At 51.2% G+C, this 16437-nt stretch overlaps 1 protein-coding gene and 1 pseudogene across 1 annotated transcript in view; one reads left to right on the top strand and one right to left on the bottom strand.

The window, feature by feature from the left end:
• Nucleotides 1–16195, bottom strand: part of RHPN2 (rhophilin Rho GTPase binding protein 2) — an 86182-nt gene extending 69987 nt beyond the window's left edge. Inside the window, exon 1 of the mRNA XM_050771988.1 lies at nucleotides 16071–16195. Coding sequence (XP_050627945.1) covers nucleotides 16071–16139 — 69 coding nt within the window. The 5' untranslated portion in view covers nucleotides 16140–16195. The remainder of the gene's footprint in view (nucleotides 1–16070) is intronic.
• LOC126943638 (uncharacterized) lies at nucleotides 4274–4361 on the top strand (annotated as a pseudogene).
• Nucleotides 16196–16437: the final 242 nt, after the last annotated feature.

Genomic DNA, 16437 nt, shown 5'->3' with positions numbered 1-16437 from the left:
TGCCCACTGCGGTTACTCCCTGGGAGCGGTGCGGCAGGCAGTATTACGTGGTGAAGAGACTGCCCTTTCTCTCTCGATGAGTCACATCTCAGGCCTGCACATACCTGGCCTCCCCAACCTCTGCCCAAGCCACACCCATGGCCTGGACCCCAGGGAGGGAGATGTGAGTTATCTATAGCGGAAACCTCCTCAGGAATCCCAGTATTCTCCTTTCAGAAAGATTTCTCATTCTTGGCCAGAATGGTCATGGCAGCTCACGCCTATAATCCCAAGCACTTTGAGAGGCTGAGGCCAGAGGATTGCTCAAGGCCAGGAGTTTGAGGCTGTGGTGAGCTACAATTGCGCCACTGCACTCCAGCCTGGATAACAGAGTGAGACTCTGTCTCTACAAAGAATGATAAAAATGTTAAAATAATAATAAAAATAAAAGACTTCTCATTCTCATTTCCCAGCAGGTCACCACCACCTGTCCCCGACATAGCCCCATAACCTAATTTTCCCTATCTCTCAAGGACGCTTTCCCCCAGTTCAAATTGCACAGATATTCAGAATCTGAGTTGGCTTCTGTTGCCGGGCTGGAGAGCAGTGGTGCAATCTCAGCTCACTACAGCCTCTGCCTCCTGGGTTCAAGTGATTATCTTCCCTCATCCTGCTGAGTAGCTGGAATTATAGGCACCCGCCACCACGCCCAGCTAGTTTTTCTATTTTTAGTAGAGACGGGGTTTCACCATGTTGGCCAGGCTGGTCTTGAACTCCTGACCTCAGGTAATCCACCCGCCTCGGCCTCCCAAAGTGCTGGGATTACAGGCGTGAGACATGGCACCCAGCCCTGGAATGGATTTTAAAATTAATATCGTTTAAAGCATTAAATGGTTACCAATTTTGTCTTTTTTCAGATTTAAGATTAAAATATCTTTGGCAGGGTGTGGTAGCTCACGCCTGTAATCCCAGCACTTTGGGAGGCCAAGGCGGGTGGATCACCTAAGGCCAGGAGTTCGAGAATAGCCTGGCCAGCATGGTGAAACCCCGTCTCTACTAAAAATACAAAAAACTTAGCCAGGCATGCTGGCACGCACCTGTAATCCCAGCTACTGGAGAGGCTGAGGTGGCAGAATTGCTTAAACCCGAAAGGCGGAGGTTGCAGTTAGCCAAGATCGTGCCACTGCACTGCACTCCAGCCTGGGCAACAGAGCAAGACTCCATCTCAAAAAAAAGAAAAGAAAAGAAAACTTTAATGTTACGCTATTATAATTTAATATTAAAGAACTAAAATAACTGTTCATCTTTTTCCTTTCCACTTCCAAAAATGACGATGATTCAGTTTGACTCTGAATTACCTGGATCACCACTGCTATGTTTCATCTGACGGGGAAGCTTGAATAATTCCTTTATGTACATTCCCAGAGCTCAGATAAGCAGCCGTTCCAGACTACTGACAAGAACGTTTTTTTCTGTTCGTATACTTTCCCCAACTTCTGCTGGCCTGGAATCACTACGCCCTAACCAGCCCACAGATATGTGGTCAAGTTTCTAGATAAGGCATAGGAACACTTAGGGTTAGATTTGACTGAGTAATTGGACCCGAAACCACATTACTTATTCCTGACAGGTAGGAATGTTGGGCCCTGCTGGGGAACACAAGAAACACACAAGGGGGTTTTTGTGCGGAAACTTCCCTGAGAGGTCAATCTGGACAAGACTGCCAGGAAGAATCCCTAGCATCACCAGAAACTATTAGCCATCTACTAGCCCCTGCCAGGGGCTGCTCTGTAGGGGACAAGGTGGCGGGTCCACCATCCCCACCCATACATTCCTCACCCCATCCCCTATCTTGTCTAATAACGAGCCCTTAGCCCTGAACAAACAGCTTCCAGAACAGCCTCTGCCACCAGAGACAGGGATTGGTTCTCAATAGAACACAGAGCTGCTTTGAAACCGGAGTGAGGGTTTGCACCACGGACGGGGGTGGGGGTGGGGGTGGGGGTGGGGGTGGGGGGGGTGGGGGGGTGGGGTGCTAAACCTCTCACACCTGTGGGACCAACTGAGCTCTCCTGACCTCAGGGGCTGCTGTTGACAAGTTCTACAGTGAAGTGAGACTTTCTCCCCGACAGAGTCTACTCCCTTCCCACGCTAAGGTTCCGACATTTCCGTCAATCCCAAAACCTGAAGAGTGGGCAGACAGTCAACGTCCAAGAAAAGCAAGTGCTGCATGAACCCCCATGTCATCACCAGCTTTACAGGCAACTCCTGGGGTAGACGGCTTATGTGGACCCTGGTACAGTATCCCAGATCCCATGGTTCTGCAGCAAGGAGGTTATAGGAGCAACCTGAGATCCTACAGGCAGGCAGTAAAAGTCAGGGTGGGATTTAAGACCCCGTCCTTCCTGCTGCTCCAGGATGAACAGTGAGGCAGTGTGAGCTGTGGGAATGCATGCAACCCCCAGACACCCCTTCATGGGTGATGGCTGCCCACCATCACCCCACATCTTTTGGGGGAACAGTAACGCCAGCCCACTCTCCCACCTCATAGCTCATGATGGCCTGGCCAGGGGTAAGGGTGTGTGTAAATCCATGCTCCCCCAACATCCTTTCCAAGGGGAAGAACATCTGACTTCTGCCTGGCCAGCTGGAAAACCAAAGCCTGAAGACAAGGGTCAATCGAAACCCATGAGGAAGAGGTCCTCATTGGCCTTGAACCTGGGAGGCTGTGACACTGAGCAGGTGCAGCCACCTTACCACCAGCAGAAGAGTGCCTCTCTAGACATGGAACCAACCCCAGGTGGGCTGGGCTGAGAAGCAGCTTTGGCGATGTCATCTGAGCCCTGGATCAAGCCAGGCCTGAAGACACCCCTCTGTACTTTTCATTTACAGCAACCAATTCATTCCCTTCTTTGCCTAAGCCATTTTTTGCATTGAGGTGCAATTCACATACAATAAAACACACATATTTTAAGTACATAGTTCAAAGAGTTTGAACAAACGTATAAACCTGTGTAACCATCACTCCTATCAAAATACAGAACCCAGAACATTTCCATTTCCATCATCCCCAGGCAACCAAGACTCTGATTTCTATCACCACATATTTTTGTCTGCTTTTGAACTATATAAATGTAATCAGATAGGATGTAGTCTCTTGTGTCTGGTTTATTTTGCTCAATACCACGTTTTGAGATTCACCCATGCTGTTTCATTTACCAGTAGTTTGTTCTTTTTTTTTTTTTGAGACAGAGTTTTGGTCTTGTTGCCCAGGCTGGAGTGCAGTGGCGTGATCTCGGCTCACTGCAAACTCCACCTCCCAGGCTCAAGTGATTCTCCTGCCTCAGCCTCCTGAGTAGCTAGAATTGCAGGCACCCGCCACCATGCCCGGCTAATTGGTTTGTTCCTTCTTTTTTTTTTTTTTTTTTTTTTTTTTTTTTTTTTTTTTTTTTTTTGGAGACGGAGTCTCGCTCTGCCGCCCAGGCTGGAGTGCAGTGGCCGGATCTCAGCTCACTGCAAGCTCCGCCTCCCGGGTTTACGCCATTCTCCTGCCTCAGCCTCCCCAGTAGCTGGGACTACAGGCGCCCGCCACCTCGCCCGGCTAGTTTTTTGTATTTTTTAGTAGAGACGGGGTTTCACCATGTTAGCCAGGATGGTCTCGATCTCCCGACCTCGTGATCCGCCCGTCTCGGCCTCCCAAAGTGCTGGGATTACAGGCTTGAGCCACCGCGCCCGGCCTGGTTTGTTCCTTCTTTATTGTGGGGTAGAATTATATTGGAGAAACGTACTACAGTGTGTTTATCTGCCGAAGCTATTTTGGATTAAATTTTCTGGCACCTGCAACTAAAAAAGTACTAACTCAAATAAGTTTACCTAGAGTGAAAACTCTTTTCTTTCCTTTGAGACAGAGTCTCACTCTGTCACCCAAGCTGGAGTGCAGTGGCATGATCTCAACTCACTGCAACCTCCGCCTCCTGGACTCAAGCGATTCTCCTGTCTTAGCCACGTGAGTAGCTGGGATGACAGGTGCACGCCACCATGCCCGGCTGATTTTTGTATTTTTAGTAGAGACAGGGTTTCGCCATGTTGGCCAGGCTGGTCTCAAACTCCTGGACTTAAATGATCCATCCTCCTCTCCCTCCCAAAGTGCTGGGACTACAGGTGTGAGCCACCGCACCCGGCCTACAGTGAAAACTCTCTTTACATGTCACTTACATGCCTTAATGTACAGTCAGATTGTTCACCTGTAAGACAAGCATTTAAGAGCAGTACCTAGACAAAGCCTACAAGCAGGAAGACTGTACTTCCAGGGATCATTTCTACAGTTCGTTACTAGAGAAGTTTCTCTGAACATGTACAGCAACCGTTTATATTAGTGTGGCACATACATACCTATCGGAAAGCTTCGAGTGCAGAAATGCGGACTCACCTCGCTTGTAACTACTGTTCTTGAGCTCAGAAAATACCTAAATAATGTGGTGTAACGACTAAATGTGTACCCAGAGAAAAGCCTCAGAATGTTATCCTAGGTGAAATCTGTAAGTTAACAGACAGATCACAGCTACAGTGACATTTCTGCCACTGTTACAAGTTTCTTACAAAGTGAGAAAGTGGCTGGTTAAAATCGGAAAGAGGCCCGGTATGGCAGCTCGCTTGTATAATCATGGCACTTTGGGAGGCTGAGGTGGGCGGTCTGGTCAGTAGTTTGAGACCAGACTGGCCAACGTGGTGCAACCCCGTCTCTAGCAAAAAATATAAAAATTAGCCAGGCATGGTGGCGTGTGCCTATAGTCCCAGTTACTCGGGAGGCAGAGGTTGCAGTGAGCCAAGAACTCGCCACTGCCCTTCAGCCTGGGTGACAGAGTGAAACCCTGTCTCAAAAAAAAAAAAAAGAATTAAAGTCAGAAGGAGAGCCCTTACCAAAAACTGACCATACCTTGATCTTGGATTTCTAGCCTCTAGAACTATGAAAAATAAATTTGTGTTAAGTTTAAAAAATAAATAGAACTGGAGGCAGGCACTTAATTAGAAAGAAAGGAAAGGGTGGTCAAGCTACTCCTGGAATAGGGCGGTTTTTCTTCCCCTCTGGGGGCCCCCCTCCATTCTGGGCTGTGCCTGGCGCCTGCTTTCCCTCCACCATAAGCAACAGTACGGGCCCTTCTTCCGCACAGCCAAAGATAAAGCTCGCACATGCAGCGGTGTTTCCAGCAAATTTAGGGCAACGTGCAAGCTTGGGATCTAAAGGTTCAGGCGTCAAACTAAGTGAGAGATGACACAGTAGGGCTGGGCCAGCTCCCAGCTAGACAGACCGTCCCACGGGATACAGGAAGGCAGGTGTTTTTAGCTGCTTCTCCAGCAAAGATTATTTTCTCTGCCTTTCTCACTCCTTCCTGGTTACACAATCCCTCACTCAACCACCAAACTCTGGAAAACAGAATTGCTTGTTTGTAAGCCAGCCAGAGCGACCAATGAGAAAACACAGAAAAGAGCGTGCCTTACCCTGCAATACACACATACATCTAATTTAACTTTTCACCACACTGGAGACTCAGGGCAGGCTGGGTGGAAAGAATCTAGCTTGTCCATGTCCATAAAAATAAAAACATGAATTCAGTACTTGTCAACAGCCCTCCTGCCCTTCCAGGATCTCTGCCAGGTGTCAGGGCTGGAGGTTGGGGCCCAGCTGCCTCCCCCAGGAATCCCAATCCATTCACAGGGGGGTGGAGGGGGGCTCAATATGAATCAACACAGCCATAATATTTAGTTACAAGCTCCCTTCAGTCTGTTCCAGAAATCTCTATAAACCCCTACTGTGTGCCAATAACAGTTATTTTTCAATATGCTGAATAACTTTTTTTAGACCAAGTCTTGCTCTGTCACCCAGGCTGGAGTGCAATGGCGCAATCTCGGCTCACTGCAACCTCCACCTCCCGGGTTCAAGCGATTCTCCTGTTTCAGCCTCCTGAGTAGCTGGGATTACATGAATGTGCCAACATACCCGGCTAATTTTTGTATTTTTTTTTTTTTTAGTAGAGACGAGGTTTCACCGTGTTGGCCAGGCTGCTCTCGAACTCCTGGCCTAAAGTGAGATGGAGTCTCGCTGTTGTACAGGCTGGAGTGCAGTGGCGCAATCTCGGCTCACTACAACCTCCGCCTCCCGGGTTCACGCGATTCTCCTGCCTCAGGCTCCTGAATAGCTGGGATTACAGGCATGTGCCACCATGCCTGGTTAATTTCTGTATTTTTAGTAGAGATGGGGTTTCACCATGTTGGTCAGGCTAGTCTTGAACTCCTGACCTTGTGATCCGCCTGCCTTGGCCTCCCAAAGTGCTGGGATTACAGGCCTGAGCCATTGCACCCAGACACTCAGTTAATTTTTGTATTTTTTAGTAGAGACGTGGTTTCACCATGTTTGCCAGGCTGGTCTTGAGTTCCTGACCTCAGGTGATCTGCCCACCTCAGCCTCACAAAGTGCTGGGATTACAGGTGTGAGCCACCGTGCCTGGTCTCTTGTTTTTATTTCTGACACAGGATCTCACTCTGTTGCCCAGGCTGGAGTGCAATGGCACGATCTCTGTTCCCTGCAGCCTCAACATCATCCCGGGGCTCAAGCAATCCTCCCACCTCAGCCTCCCAAGAAGCTGGGACTACAGGTCCACACCATCGCACCTGGCTAATTTTATTGTATTTTTTGTAGAGACAGAGTTTTGTCAACGCAGCCCAGGCTGGTCTTGAACTCCTGAGCTCATGTGATCTGCCCACCCTGGCCTCCTAAAGTGCTGGGATTACAGACGTGAGCCACTGCATCCAGCCTTGTTTTTGACCATCTGCCCTTTTTTCTTTTTTTGACATAATCTTGCTCTGTTACCCAGCAGGCTGGAGTGCAGGGGCACAATCTTGGCTCACTGCAACCCCTACCTCCCAGGTTCAAGTGATTCTCCTGCCTCAGCCTCCCGAGTAGCTGGGATTACAGGCACACAGCACCACGCCCAGCTAATTTTGCATTTTTAGTAGAAATGGGGTTTCACCATGTTGTCCAGGCTGGTCTCCAACTCCTGAACTCAAATGATCCTCCTGCCTCGGACTCCCAAAGTGCTGGGATTACAGGAGTGAGCTACCGTGCTGGTCCCCTTTTCTCTTGTTACAATCAAATGGAAACCTGGCCATAGGCAATTCCGAGGGTCTCAATGGGCAGCCCCAAGGGACTCGCATCATTTACCGTGGTGTCTCCGTCCCTGGTGCTCTAAGTGGGGGACCTTGTCCTCACCTGGCACCCATTACTGCTGCTCTGCCAAACACCCAGCCTCTGGCTGAGCAGTACCTGCAGTTCAACTGTGTCCAGTTCGACTGGCTACCTCCAATGCAGCCTTTGTGTCACGGGACTCTGGTACCTGAGCCAAAGGAGGAAGTGTTGATCAGGCCAAAGCCAATGCCCAGTACCATCAGGTGGTGTCGTGGCAACCATCCAAATAGCCCCAGGAAACAAGGGACATTTACAGTGTTACAGGTCATCACGTTGTCTCTCCTCTGAGTCACCCTGAAAATTCTGTTTCTGCCAGGGGACACCTCCCAGCCAGGATCCCACAGTTGAGGACTGTTGGTCAGGCAGGCCCTTGAGGCTGATGGCGGATACCATGCAGCTGGGCAGACCCTCTCCAAGGCCACAGTCAGCCTGGATCCAGCCTGGCCTTCAAGACCTGGCTTAGGGCTGGGTGCAGTGGTTCACATCTGTACTAGTCCACCACTGAGAAGGGAGGATCGCTTGAGGCCAGGAGTTCAAGACCAGCATAGGCAACACAGTAAGACCCCATCTCTACAAGGAAAAAAAAAAAAAAACCAGCCAGGTGTGGCGATTTTTAATCACACCTGTAGTCCCAGCTACTCGGGAAGCTGAGGCAGGAGGATCACTTGAGCCCAGGAGGTCAAGATTACAGTAAGCTACGACAGTGCCACTGCACTCCAGCCTGGGCGACAGAGCCAGATTCTGTCATCTTAAAAAAAAAAAAAAAAAAAAACAAAAAAACACTGATTTAGATCATGATGGGGAATCAGGAATGGGGTTGGCATCACCAGCCTTTACTCTCCTCCGCCTCCCTCCCTCTCCACCTGGAAACTGACTCAAGGCTTCAAGGGGATGGATCTAAACAGCCGGAGGGGTGGTATCAGTACCAACAGAGCTGGAGCTGCTGATCCCACATGACCCAGGCTGTGCCTGGTGGACTCAGCCCATCAGCAGGCTTCCTCATCCACATGTGTGCTCATAAAGGATGCACACAAGTGTCTACCATGAAATTAGCCCTTGCTAAGATGAATGCTGCTCATTCATCAAAGAGCAGATCCCTGCTCCTTGCAGAGAGAAGACTGCAAGGAGCTTCTGGGTTAAAAAAAAAAAAAAAATTATCCTTCTTTCTCTGCCGGAGCCTCCAGGAAGCCCAGCATCAATAGGGACCATAAACCAGGACACAATGAACTCCGAGGCCCTGTCCAGCCTGGAGGTTACTGTGAATAAGAAACTTCTCCTACAGCTCTTGAGTAAAAACAATAGAGCTAAATTCATTTTGGGGCATTAGCATTCCCAAAGGATGAAGAGGCAGAGATAAGAAGTGACAATGCCTCACTGTGTACTCACTCTCCTCTTCCACATAGTGCCAAGACCTTTCATTTTGGGCCTTTCAATGGCCCTGGAGAAAGGCTTTCTCTAGTTTGTTTCCAGCTGCTTTTTTTTTTTTTTTTTTTTTGAGATGGAGTTTTTTTGCTCTTGTTGCCCAGGCTAGAGTACAATGGCGCGATCTCAGTTCACCGCAACCTCCGCCTCTCGGTTCAAGTCATTCTCCTGCCTTAGCCTCTCAAGTAGCTGGGATTACAGGCATGTGCCACTGCACTCGGCTAATTTTGTATTTTTAGTAGAGATGGGGTTTCTCCATGTTGGTCAGGCTGGTCTCGAACTGCCCACCTCAGGTGATCCACCCGCCTCGGCCTCCCAAAGTGCTGTGATTACAGGCGTGAGCCACCACTCCCGGTCTTCCAGCTGCTTTTCTTCATGGCCAAGAACAGATTTTCCTGTGAGTTTTAGTACTATGGCGTACAGGGGCAGTCGCAGAAAAGGAATCTCTATCAGGATGCAGCAGTCTAGAAATGACATTACTCTGCATTTAACTACAGGCCAGAGCACAATAATTCTTCCAAGATTTTCAGTAGGAAGAGCATAAAAATCTGGGGAAAAGAAGTTGCATTTCCATTCCTTATAAGTTGAGAAAGTAATTTATAGTAATCTTACAGAGCTGTACCTGTTTAAACACAGTAACATAATGAGAAAGAAGAAAATACAGTGAGAAGCCAGGGAAAGCTGGGTGCGGTGGTTCATGCCTGTAATCCCAGCACTGTGGAAGGCTGAGGCTTGGGCCCAAAGAGTTTGAGACCAGACTGGGCAACATAGTGAGACCCTGCCTCTACAAAAAAATTTAAAAATTAGCCAGGCTTTGTGACTCATGCTTGTTGTCCCAGCTACTCATGAGGTTGAGACAGGAGGATTGCTGGAGCCAGGGAGGTTGAGGCTACAGTGAGCTATGATCATGCCACCGCACTTCAGCCTGGATGACACAGCAACACCCTGTCAGGAAAAAAAAAAAAAAGAAGAAGAAGAAAAGAAAAGAAAGAAAAAAGTGAGAGACATGATTTTATAATAGACTTGAGGCTGGGCATGGTGGTTCACGCCTGTAATCCCAGCACTTTGGGAGGCCAAAGCGGGCAGATAACCAGAGGTCTAGAGTTCGAGACCAACATGAAGCTAATTTACTAAAAACACAAAATTAGCCAGGCATGGTGGCGCATGCCTGAGGCACATCACTTGAACCCGGGAGGCAGAGGCTGTGGTGAGCCAGGACCGTGTCACTGCACTCCTGCCTGGGTGACAGAGTGAAACTCCATCTCAAAAAAAAAAAAAAAAAAAAAAAAGAAAAAAAAATAGACCTGAAAGGTTTCTTTTTTCAGAGACCTCCGAAGGTGCCAGCCCAGACCAGGAGGTCTGTACTGGGGGGTGTCCATTTCCAACCTGAGGTAAGTTATGTCTTGAGGCTCTGTACAGCCAAGTCACCCTACCTGATTCCAAAAAGACCAATTAACAAGGGGACTCCCGGGCTGGGTGCGGTGGCTCACGCCTGTAGGGAGGCCAAAGAGGGCGGATCACCTGAGGTTGGTAGTTTGAGACCAGCCTGACCAACATGGAGAAACCCCGTCTCTACTAAAAATACAAAAATTAGCTGGGCATGGTGGCACATGCCTGTAACCCCAGCTACCGGGGAGGTTGAGGCGGGAGAATTGCTTGAACCCGGGAGGCGGAGGTTGTGGCGAGCTGAGATTGTGCTATTGCACTCCAGCCTGGGCAACAAGAGGGAAACTCTGTCTCAAAAAAAACAAGGGAGGCCGGGCGCTGTGGCTCACGCCTGTAATCCTAGCACTTTGAGAGGCCAAGACGGGCGGATCACGAGGTCAGGAGATCGAGACCATCCTGACTAATACGGTGAAACCCCGTCTCTACTAAAAATACAAAAATTAGCCAGGCGCGGTGGCGGGCACCTGTAGTCCCAGCTACACAGGAGGCTGAGGCAGGAGAATGGCGTGAACCGGGAAGGCGGAGCTTGCAGTGAGTGGAGATCGCGCCACCACACTCCAGCCTGGGCGACAGAGCAAGACTCCGTTTCAAAAAAAAAAAAAAAAAACAGGCCGGGCGCGGTGGCTCAAGCCTGTAATCCCAGCACTTTGGGAGGCCGAGACGGGTGGATCACGAGGTCAGGAGTTCGAGACCATCCTGGCTAACACGGTGAAACCCCGTCTCTACTAAAAAATACAAAAAACTAGCCGGGCGAGGTGGTGGGCGCCTGTAGTCCCGGCTACTCGGGAGGCTGAGGCAGGAGAATGGCGTAAAAACCCGGGAGGCGGAGCTTGCAGTGAGCTGAGATCCGGCCACTGCACTCCACCCTGGGCGACATAGCAAGACTCCGTCTCAAAAAAAAAAAAAAAAAAAAACAAGGGGACTCCCTCCATCCCCCACCAGTGACTGTCTTACACATTCAGGATCCACACCCAGCCCACATAAGGGACTTCTGAGCAATTAGGTGCACAAAACACAGTTGAAGCCCTGATTAAGGCCTGTGGACCACCCCCACTTTTTGCTCTCTAAAGCCAAGAGGCTCATTCCAGGCCAGGCACGGTGGCTCACACCTGTAATCCCAGCACTTTGGGAGGCCAAGGTGGGCGAATCACTTGAGGTCAGGAGTTCAGGACCAGCCTGGACAACATCGTGAAACACCATTTCTACTGAAAATACAAAGATTAGCTGGACATGGTGGCGGGCGCCTGTAATCCCAGCTACTTGAGAGGCTGAGGCAAGAGTATTGCTTGAACCCTGGAGGCGGAGGATGCAGTGAGCTGCGAGTGCACCACTGCACTCCAGCCCGGGCAACACAGCAAGACTCTATTTCAAAAAAACAAAAAAGGCCAAGAGGCAGATTCCTTTTCAAGCATGGCCGGAGCTATTCCAACAAAGCACCAACTCCCAGCACTGCTCAGCACTCCAGGAAACGAGACCTGCTGGGAACTGCTGCCAAAGAAACCATATCGAGTCAGGGTCCGGAGTGCCCCAGAACCTAACCAGGGCTCAGGCACGGAGCTGTCACTCCATAAATCCTTTTCGGATGAATGGAGCATAATGTCATTCTAAAGAAAAGGGGAGGGAAGGCATGACACAGATAACAGGATGAAAGAGAAGCCTGACTTCAGTGGAAATTCATTTGATCCTTAAGTGTGCACAAAATTCCAACAGTCACCAGGCGCGGTGGCTCACGCCTGTAATCCCAGCACTCTGGGAGGTCGAGAAGGGCAGATCACGTGGTCAAGAGGTTGAGACCATCCTGGCCAACATGGTGAAACCCCAACTCTACTAAAAATACAAAAATTAGCTGGGCATGGTGGTGCGTGCCTATAGTCCCAGTTACTTGGGAGGCTGAGGCAGAAGAATCACTTGAACCTGGGAGGCGGAGGTTGCAGTGAGCCGAGATCGCGCCATTGCACTCCAGCCTGGCAATAGAGCCACGCTCAGTCTCAAAAAAAAAAAAAACGGGTGATTTTTTTTTTTGAGACAGGGTCTCACTCTGTCATCCAGGCTGGAGTGCAGTGACGCGGTAACAGCTCACTGCAGCCTCGACCTCGTGGGCTCCGGATATCCTCCCACCTCGGCCTCCTGAGTATATGAGATTACAGGAACACACCACTATGCCAGGCTGATTTTTAAACTTCTTGTAGAGATGGGGTCTTGCTATGTCGCCCAGGGTGGGTTTGAATTCCTGGCCTCAAGCAATCCTCCCACCTTGGCCTCCCAAAATGCTGGGATTACAGGTGTGAGGCACTGCACCCCACTCACAGCACTTTCTGTCACTGACTGCATCATCAGTAGTCCATAACAGAGAAGAAAGGGCAAAGATGACAGGTATTACAAGGCGCTAAATCCTCCCTATGCCTCCCTGCCGGGCTCCACCATAGCTTCTTTCCCATCTCCCACCCATTCACCACTCAGATGTCAAAGCGGTCTTTCTCTTACACAAATTTCACAGGTCTGGTCCTGCTTTAAATACTTTGATGGATTCCACAGTGCCAGGTCAAGCAAGATGCATGACCCTGAACTGCCTGGCTCCCACTAACACCTCCATAACCTGGGGATGCCTACAAAGCACTCACAAGTCCACAGCTCTGTCCAAGTTGTTCCCTCTCCCTGAAGGGCTCTTCCTCACCTTTCATCTGGACAGCACCTGCCTTTCTTTTTTGGGGGGGTGGGTTGGGGGGAACAGAGTCTCGCTCTGTCACCAGGCTGGAGTGCAGTGGTGCGATCTCGGCTCACTGCAACCTCCGCCTCCCAGGTTCAAGGGATTCTCCTGCCTCAGTCTCCCGAGTAGCTGGGATTACAGGCACCTGCCACTACACACAGCTGATTTTTATATTTTTAGTAGAGACAGGGTTTCACCATGTAGGCCAGGCTGGTCTCAAACTCCTGACCTCAAGTGATCCACCCGCCTCAGCCTCTCAAAACACTGGGATTACAGGCATGAGCCACTGCGCCTGGCCAGCACCTGCCTTTCATTCGTTTTGTTTTGTTTTCATTTTATTTTTTAAAATTTTTTATAGAGCCAGGGTCTTGCCATGTTGTTCAGGCTGGTCTGGAACTCCTGGCTTCAAGAGATCCACCTACCTTGGCCTCCCAGACTACTGGGATTACAGGTGTGAGCCACCACACCTGGCCCTCATTTGCTTTAGGTCAAACTGGCTCAGGTCATAGATCAGGAAAGACTCAGCGTCAACACCTTTTATTTTCCTAGGACAAATAGACTCTTTGAACTGGTATGACTTAACACGGAGTAGCACAACAATCGTTCCAAGGTCTCATTTTCAAAATTGACGGTTTTAATTGTAAAGCAATGATTCCTCTTATTTTCCATCCTTGATTGTCTCATCCAACACCAGAGAAACTGCATCTAAAAAACACCCCACTTTAGGAGGCCAAGGTGGGCAGATCACCTGAGGTCAGGAGCTGAAGAACAGCCTGGCCGACACGGCGAAACCTTGTCTCCACCAAAAATACAAAAGTTAGCCAGGCGTGGTGGTACGCGCCTGTAGTCTCAGCTACTGGGGAGGCTTAGGTGGGAGAATCACTCAAACCTGGTAGATGGAGGTTGCAGTGAGCCGAGATCGTGCCACTGCACTCCAGCCTGGGCAACAGAGTGAGACTCCATCTCACGAAAATAAATAAATAAATAAATAAATAAATAAATAAATAAATAAAGCCAGGAGCAGTGGCTCACGCCTGTAATCCCAGCACTTTGGGAAGCTGAGGTAGGTGGATCACTTAAGGTTAGGAGTTCAAGACTAGACTGGCCAACACGGTGAAATGCCATTTCTACTAAAAATACAAAAAATCAGCCAGGCATGGTAGCAGGCGCCTGTAATCCCAGCTACTTGGGAGGCTGAGGCAGAACTGCTTGAACCCGGAAGGCAGAGGTTGCAGTGAGCCAAGATCACACCACTGCACTCCAGCCTGAGCAACAGAGTAAGTGAGACTGTCTCATAATAATAATAATAAGTAGATAAATAAATGAAAAACACCCAACTGTGCACCTTTCCCAGCTCTCTTGCCATTCACTCTTTCCCAGAAGGGAGCAATAAGTCCTTCCCTGGGCTCACAGGCAGGGAGGGCTCCCACGGGAAAACGTGTTCTGGGAGGCTTGGCACCAACCCTCACAGGTGTGCTCCTCTCGATGCCATTTTCCCCCAGGTGCTGCTGGAGTTCCAGAGCTACACCTGCTCAGAGAACAATTTGGGGAGGAAAAGTCCCAGAAAGAGGCAGCAACTTGCGGGAGGACACACAGCAATTTTGTGGGAGTGGCTGTCAGGCCCCGAGGACAGACATAGGAATTCCCAGGCCAGGCCCTCCTCCTGCAATTCCATGGCCTGTGATCCTCTGTCCCAAAAGCCACACATAATTAGAAGTTATAATCCTGTAATTCCATGATGACATCTTTGAACTTAAATATACCTCAAAACTACTTTTTTTTTTTTAATGCTAAAAGCAACTTCACAAAAAAGAAGTTTTCCCACTCTGTCCCACACTGTCCTGCCCAGGACGCCTCACCAGTGAGCAAAGCCCAAAGTCTCTCTGTGTCACCGGGGAGAAGGAGGAAGATACTAAGACTATTTAGGAACTGGATCCTAAGGCTCTGAACAATTAAGAATTGATTTGTTTATGGGAAAGTTTCACTTCCCTGTTTATAATTATGCACTGTCATATCTATTATAAAAACGAAGAACAACAATCTCTCCATCCACTCAGGGATCACTGGCCAAGGGCCAAAAGCTATTTTTAGACTTGCTCGGGACCTAGAGGGAGGAAGGCGTGGAAGATATCACCATGACTCCCGGCTCCAAAGCATCTTTGTAGACCAGGCCCTGCCGCCTGCGGGTATCCCAGGGCACCTGCTCCGCAGGCTGGGGTCGCTTTTGAGGGACTGAGCTCCCTGACTGTTATCTTCCGGGCAGAAGTCCGCGGTGTGAGCCCAGGAGCTCCTGAACGTGCCAAGAGCCAGCGAGGCCCGCACCCGCCGCCCGCCGGCAGCCCCCGCCAAGTCTCCGGGACAACAAGACAAATCCGCTTTGGCACACAGTGAGACGCACAAGACCATGGGCCTCACCTGCAGTGCTCACGCCCTCCTGGACGACCCGGAGCCGGGGAAGGGGCAACGCCAGAGGCTCCCTCCCACCAGCGGCTCTCCCCTGCTCCCTAAAAAGTCCCACAGGAGGACGTTGGAAGCATTTTGGAGGCAAAAAGAGACCGCCGGCCGGGCGCAGTGGCTCACGCCTGTAATCCCAGCACTTTGGGAGACTGGGGAGGGAGGATCCCTTGAGCCCAAGAGTTCGCGACCAGTCTGGGCAACAGAGCGATACCCCAGTCCTACAAAAAATTAACGTGGCGAGGTGCCGCGCCTGCAGTCCCAGTTACTCGGGAGGCTGGGGCGGGAGGATCGCTGGAGCCCAGGAAGTCGAGGCTGCAGTGAGCTATAAACGCGCCACTGCACTCCAGCCTGGGCGACAGACCGCCTAAAATAAATATGAGACCGCCAACCCGCCTGGGATGGTCTGTCTCCACCCGCGCTCCCACCAAGAGCTCCTGCAACGCGCCCAGAGGCCAAGGGCGCCAGCGTCCAGGAACGGCTCCTTTCCCCAGGCACCAGGGATCGCAAGCGAGGGGTGGCGGCGGGTGGAGGGGGAGACCCAACCACCCCGCCAGGTCCTCCGCCCGCACCTGCGCGGGGCAGCCACATGCGCCTCCCCTACTCCCCGCCCAGCCCCGGATGCCACCTGCCCGGGACGCCGGGGACACCGCCGCCCCCCTCCTCCCCGCCGGCCTCCGTCAGGCTAGCGCCGGCCCAGTGAGCCCCCTCCCCCTCCTGGCCTGGTGGACCCCGACCGCGCGCTCCTACAGCCCCTGCAGGGCCTGGGGGAAAGGAGGTCTAGGGCCCGCAGTTCCCCGCCCGCCCGAAGTCGCACACCTTCCGAAAGTAGCCGTCGTTCTCCTTCTCCAGCGGCTGGGGGGCCGCGGGTAACAGTGCATCAGTCATCCTGGCGGCGCGGGAGCGGAGAGCGGACTGAGGCGAGGCGGCTGAGACTGGCCGGAGAGGACGTACGGCCCCGCCCCTCTCCCCGCCCTTCCCCGCCCCTCCACTCCAGTCCCGTCCCGCGGCCCTTCTAGCCCCGCCTGGGGCCGAGCCCGAGAGCCCTGGAGACGCGCCCCGCCCCGTGGCGGGCCCCGAGCCCGCGCCCCTTGCGGCGCTCGTCACCGGAGACCTGTGCCCTGGGCGCGGCGCCTCGGGGTTGTCTCTGGGCGTCGTGGCTGGCTCGAGTTTGCGAGCGCCGCGA

This window comes from Macaca thibetana, chromosome 19 (assembly GCF_024542745.1).
Source record: "Macaca thibetana thibetana isolate TM-01 chromosome 19, ASM2454274v1, whole genome shotgun sequence".
In the NCBI taxonomy this organism is placed as follows: Eukaryota; Metazoa; Chordata; class Mammalia; order Primates; family Cercopithecidae; genus Macaca; species Macaca thibetana.
The sequence above is the reverse complement of the archived record's forward strand: the minus strand, read 5'-3'. Positions and strand labels throughout refer to the sequence as shown.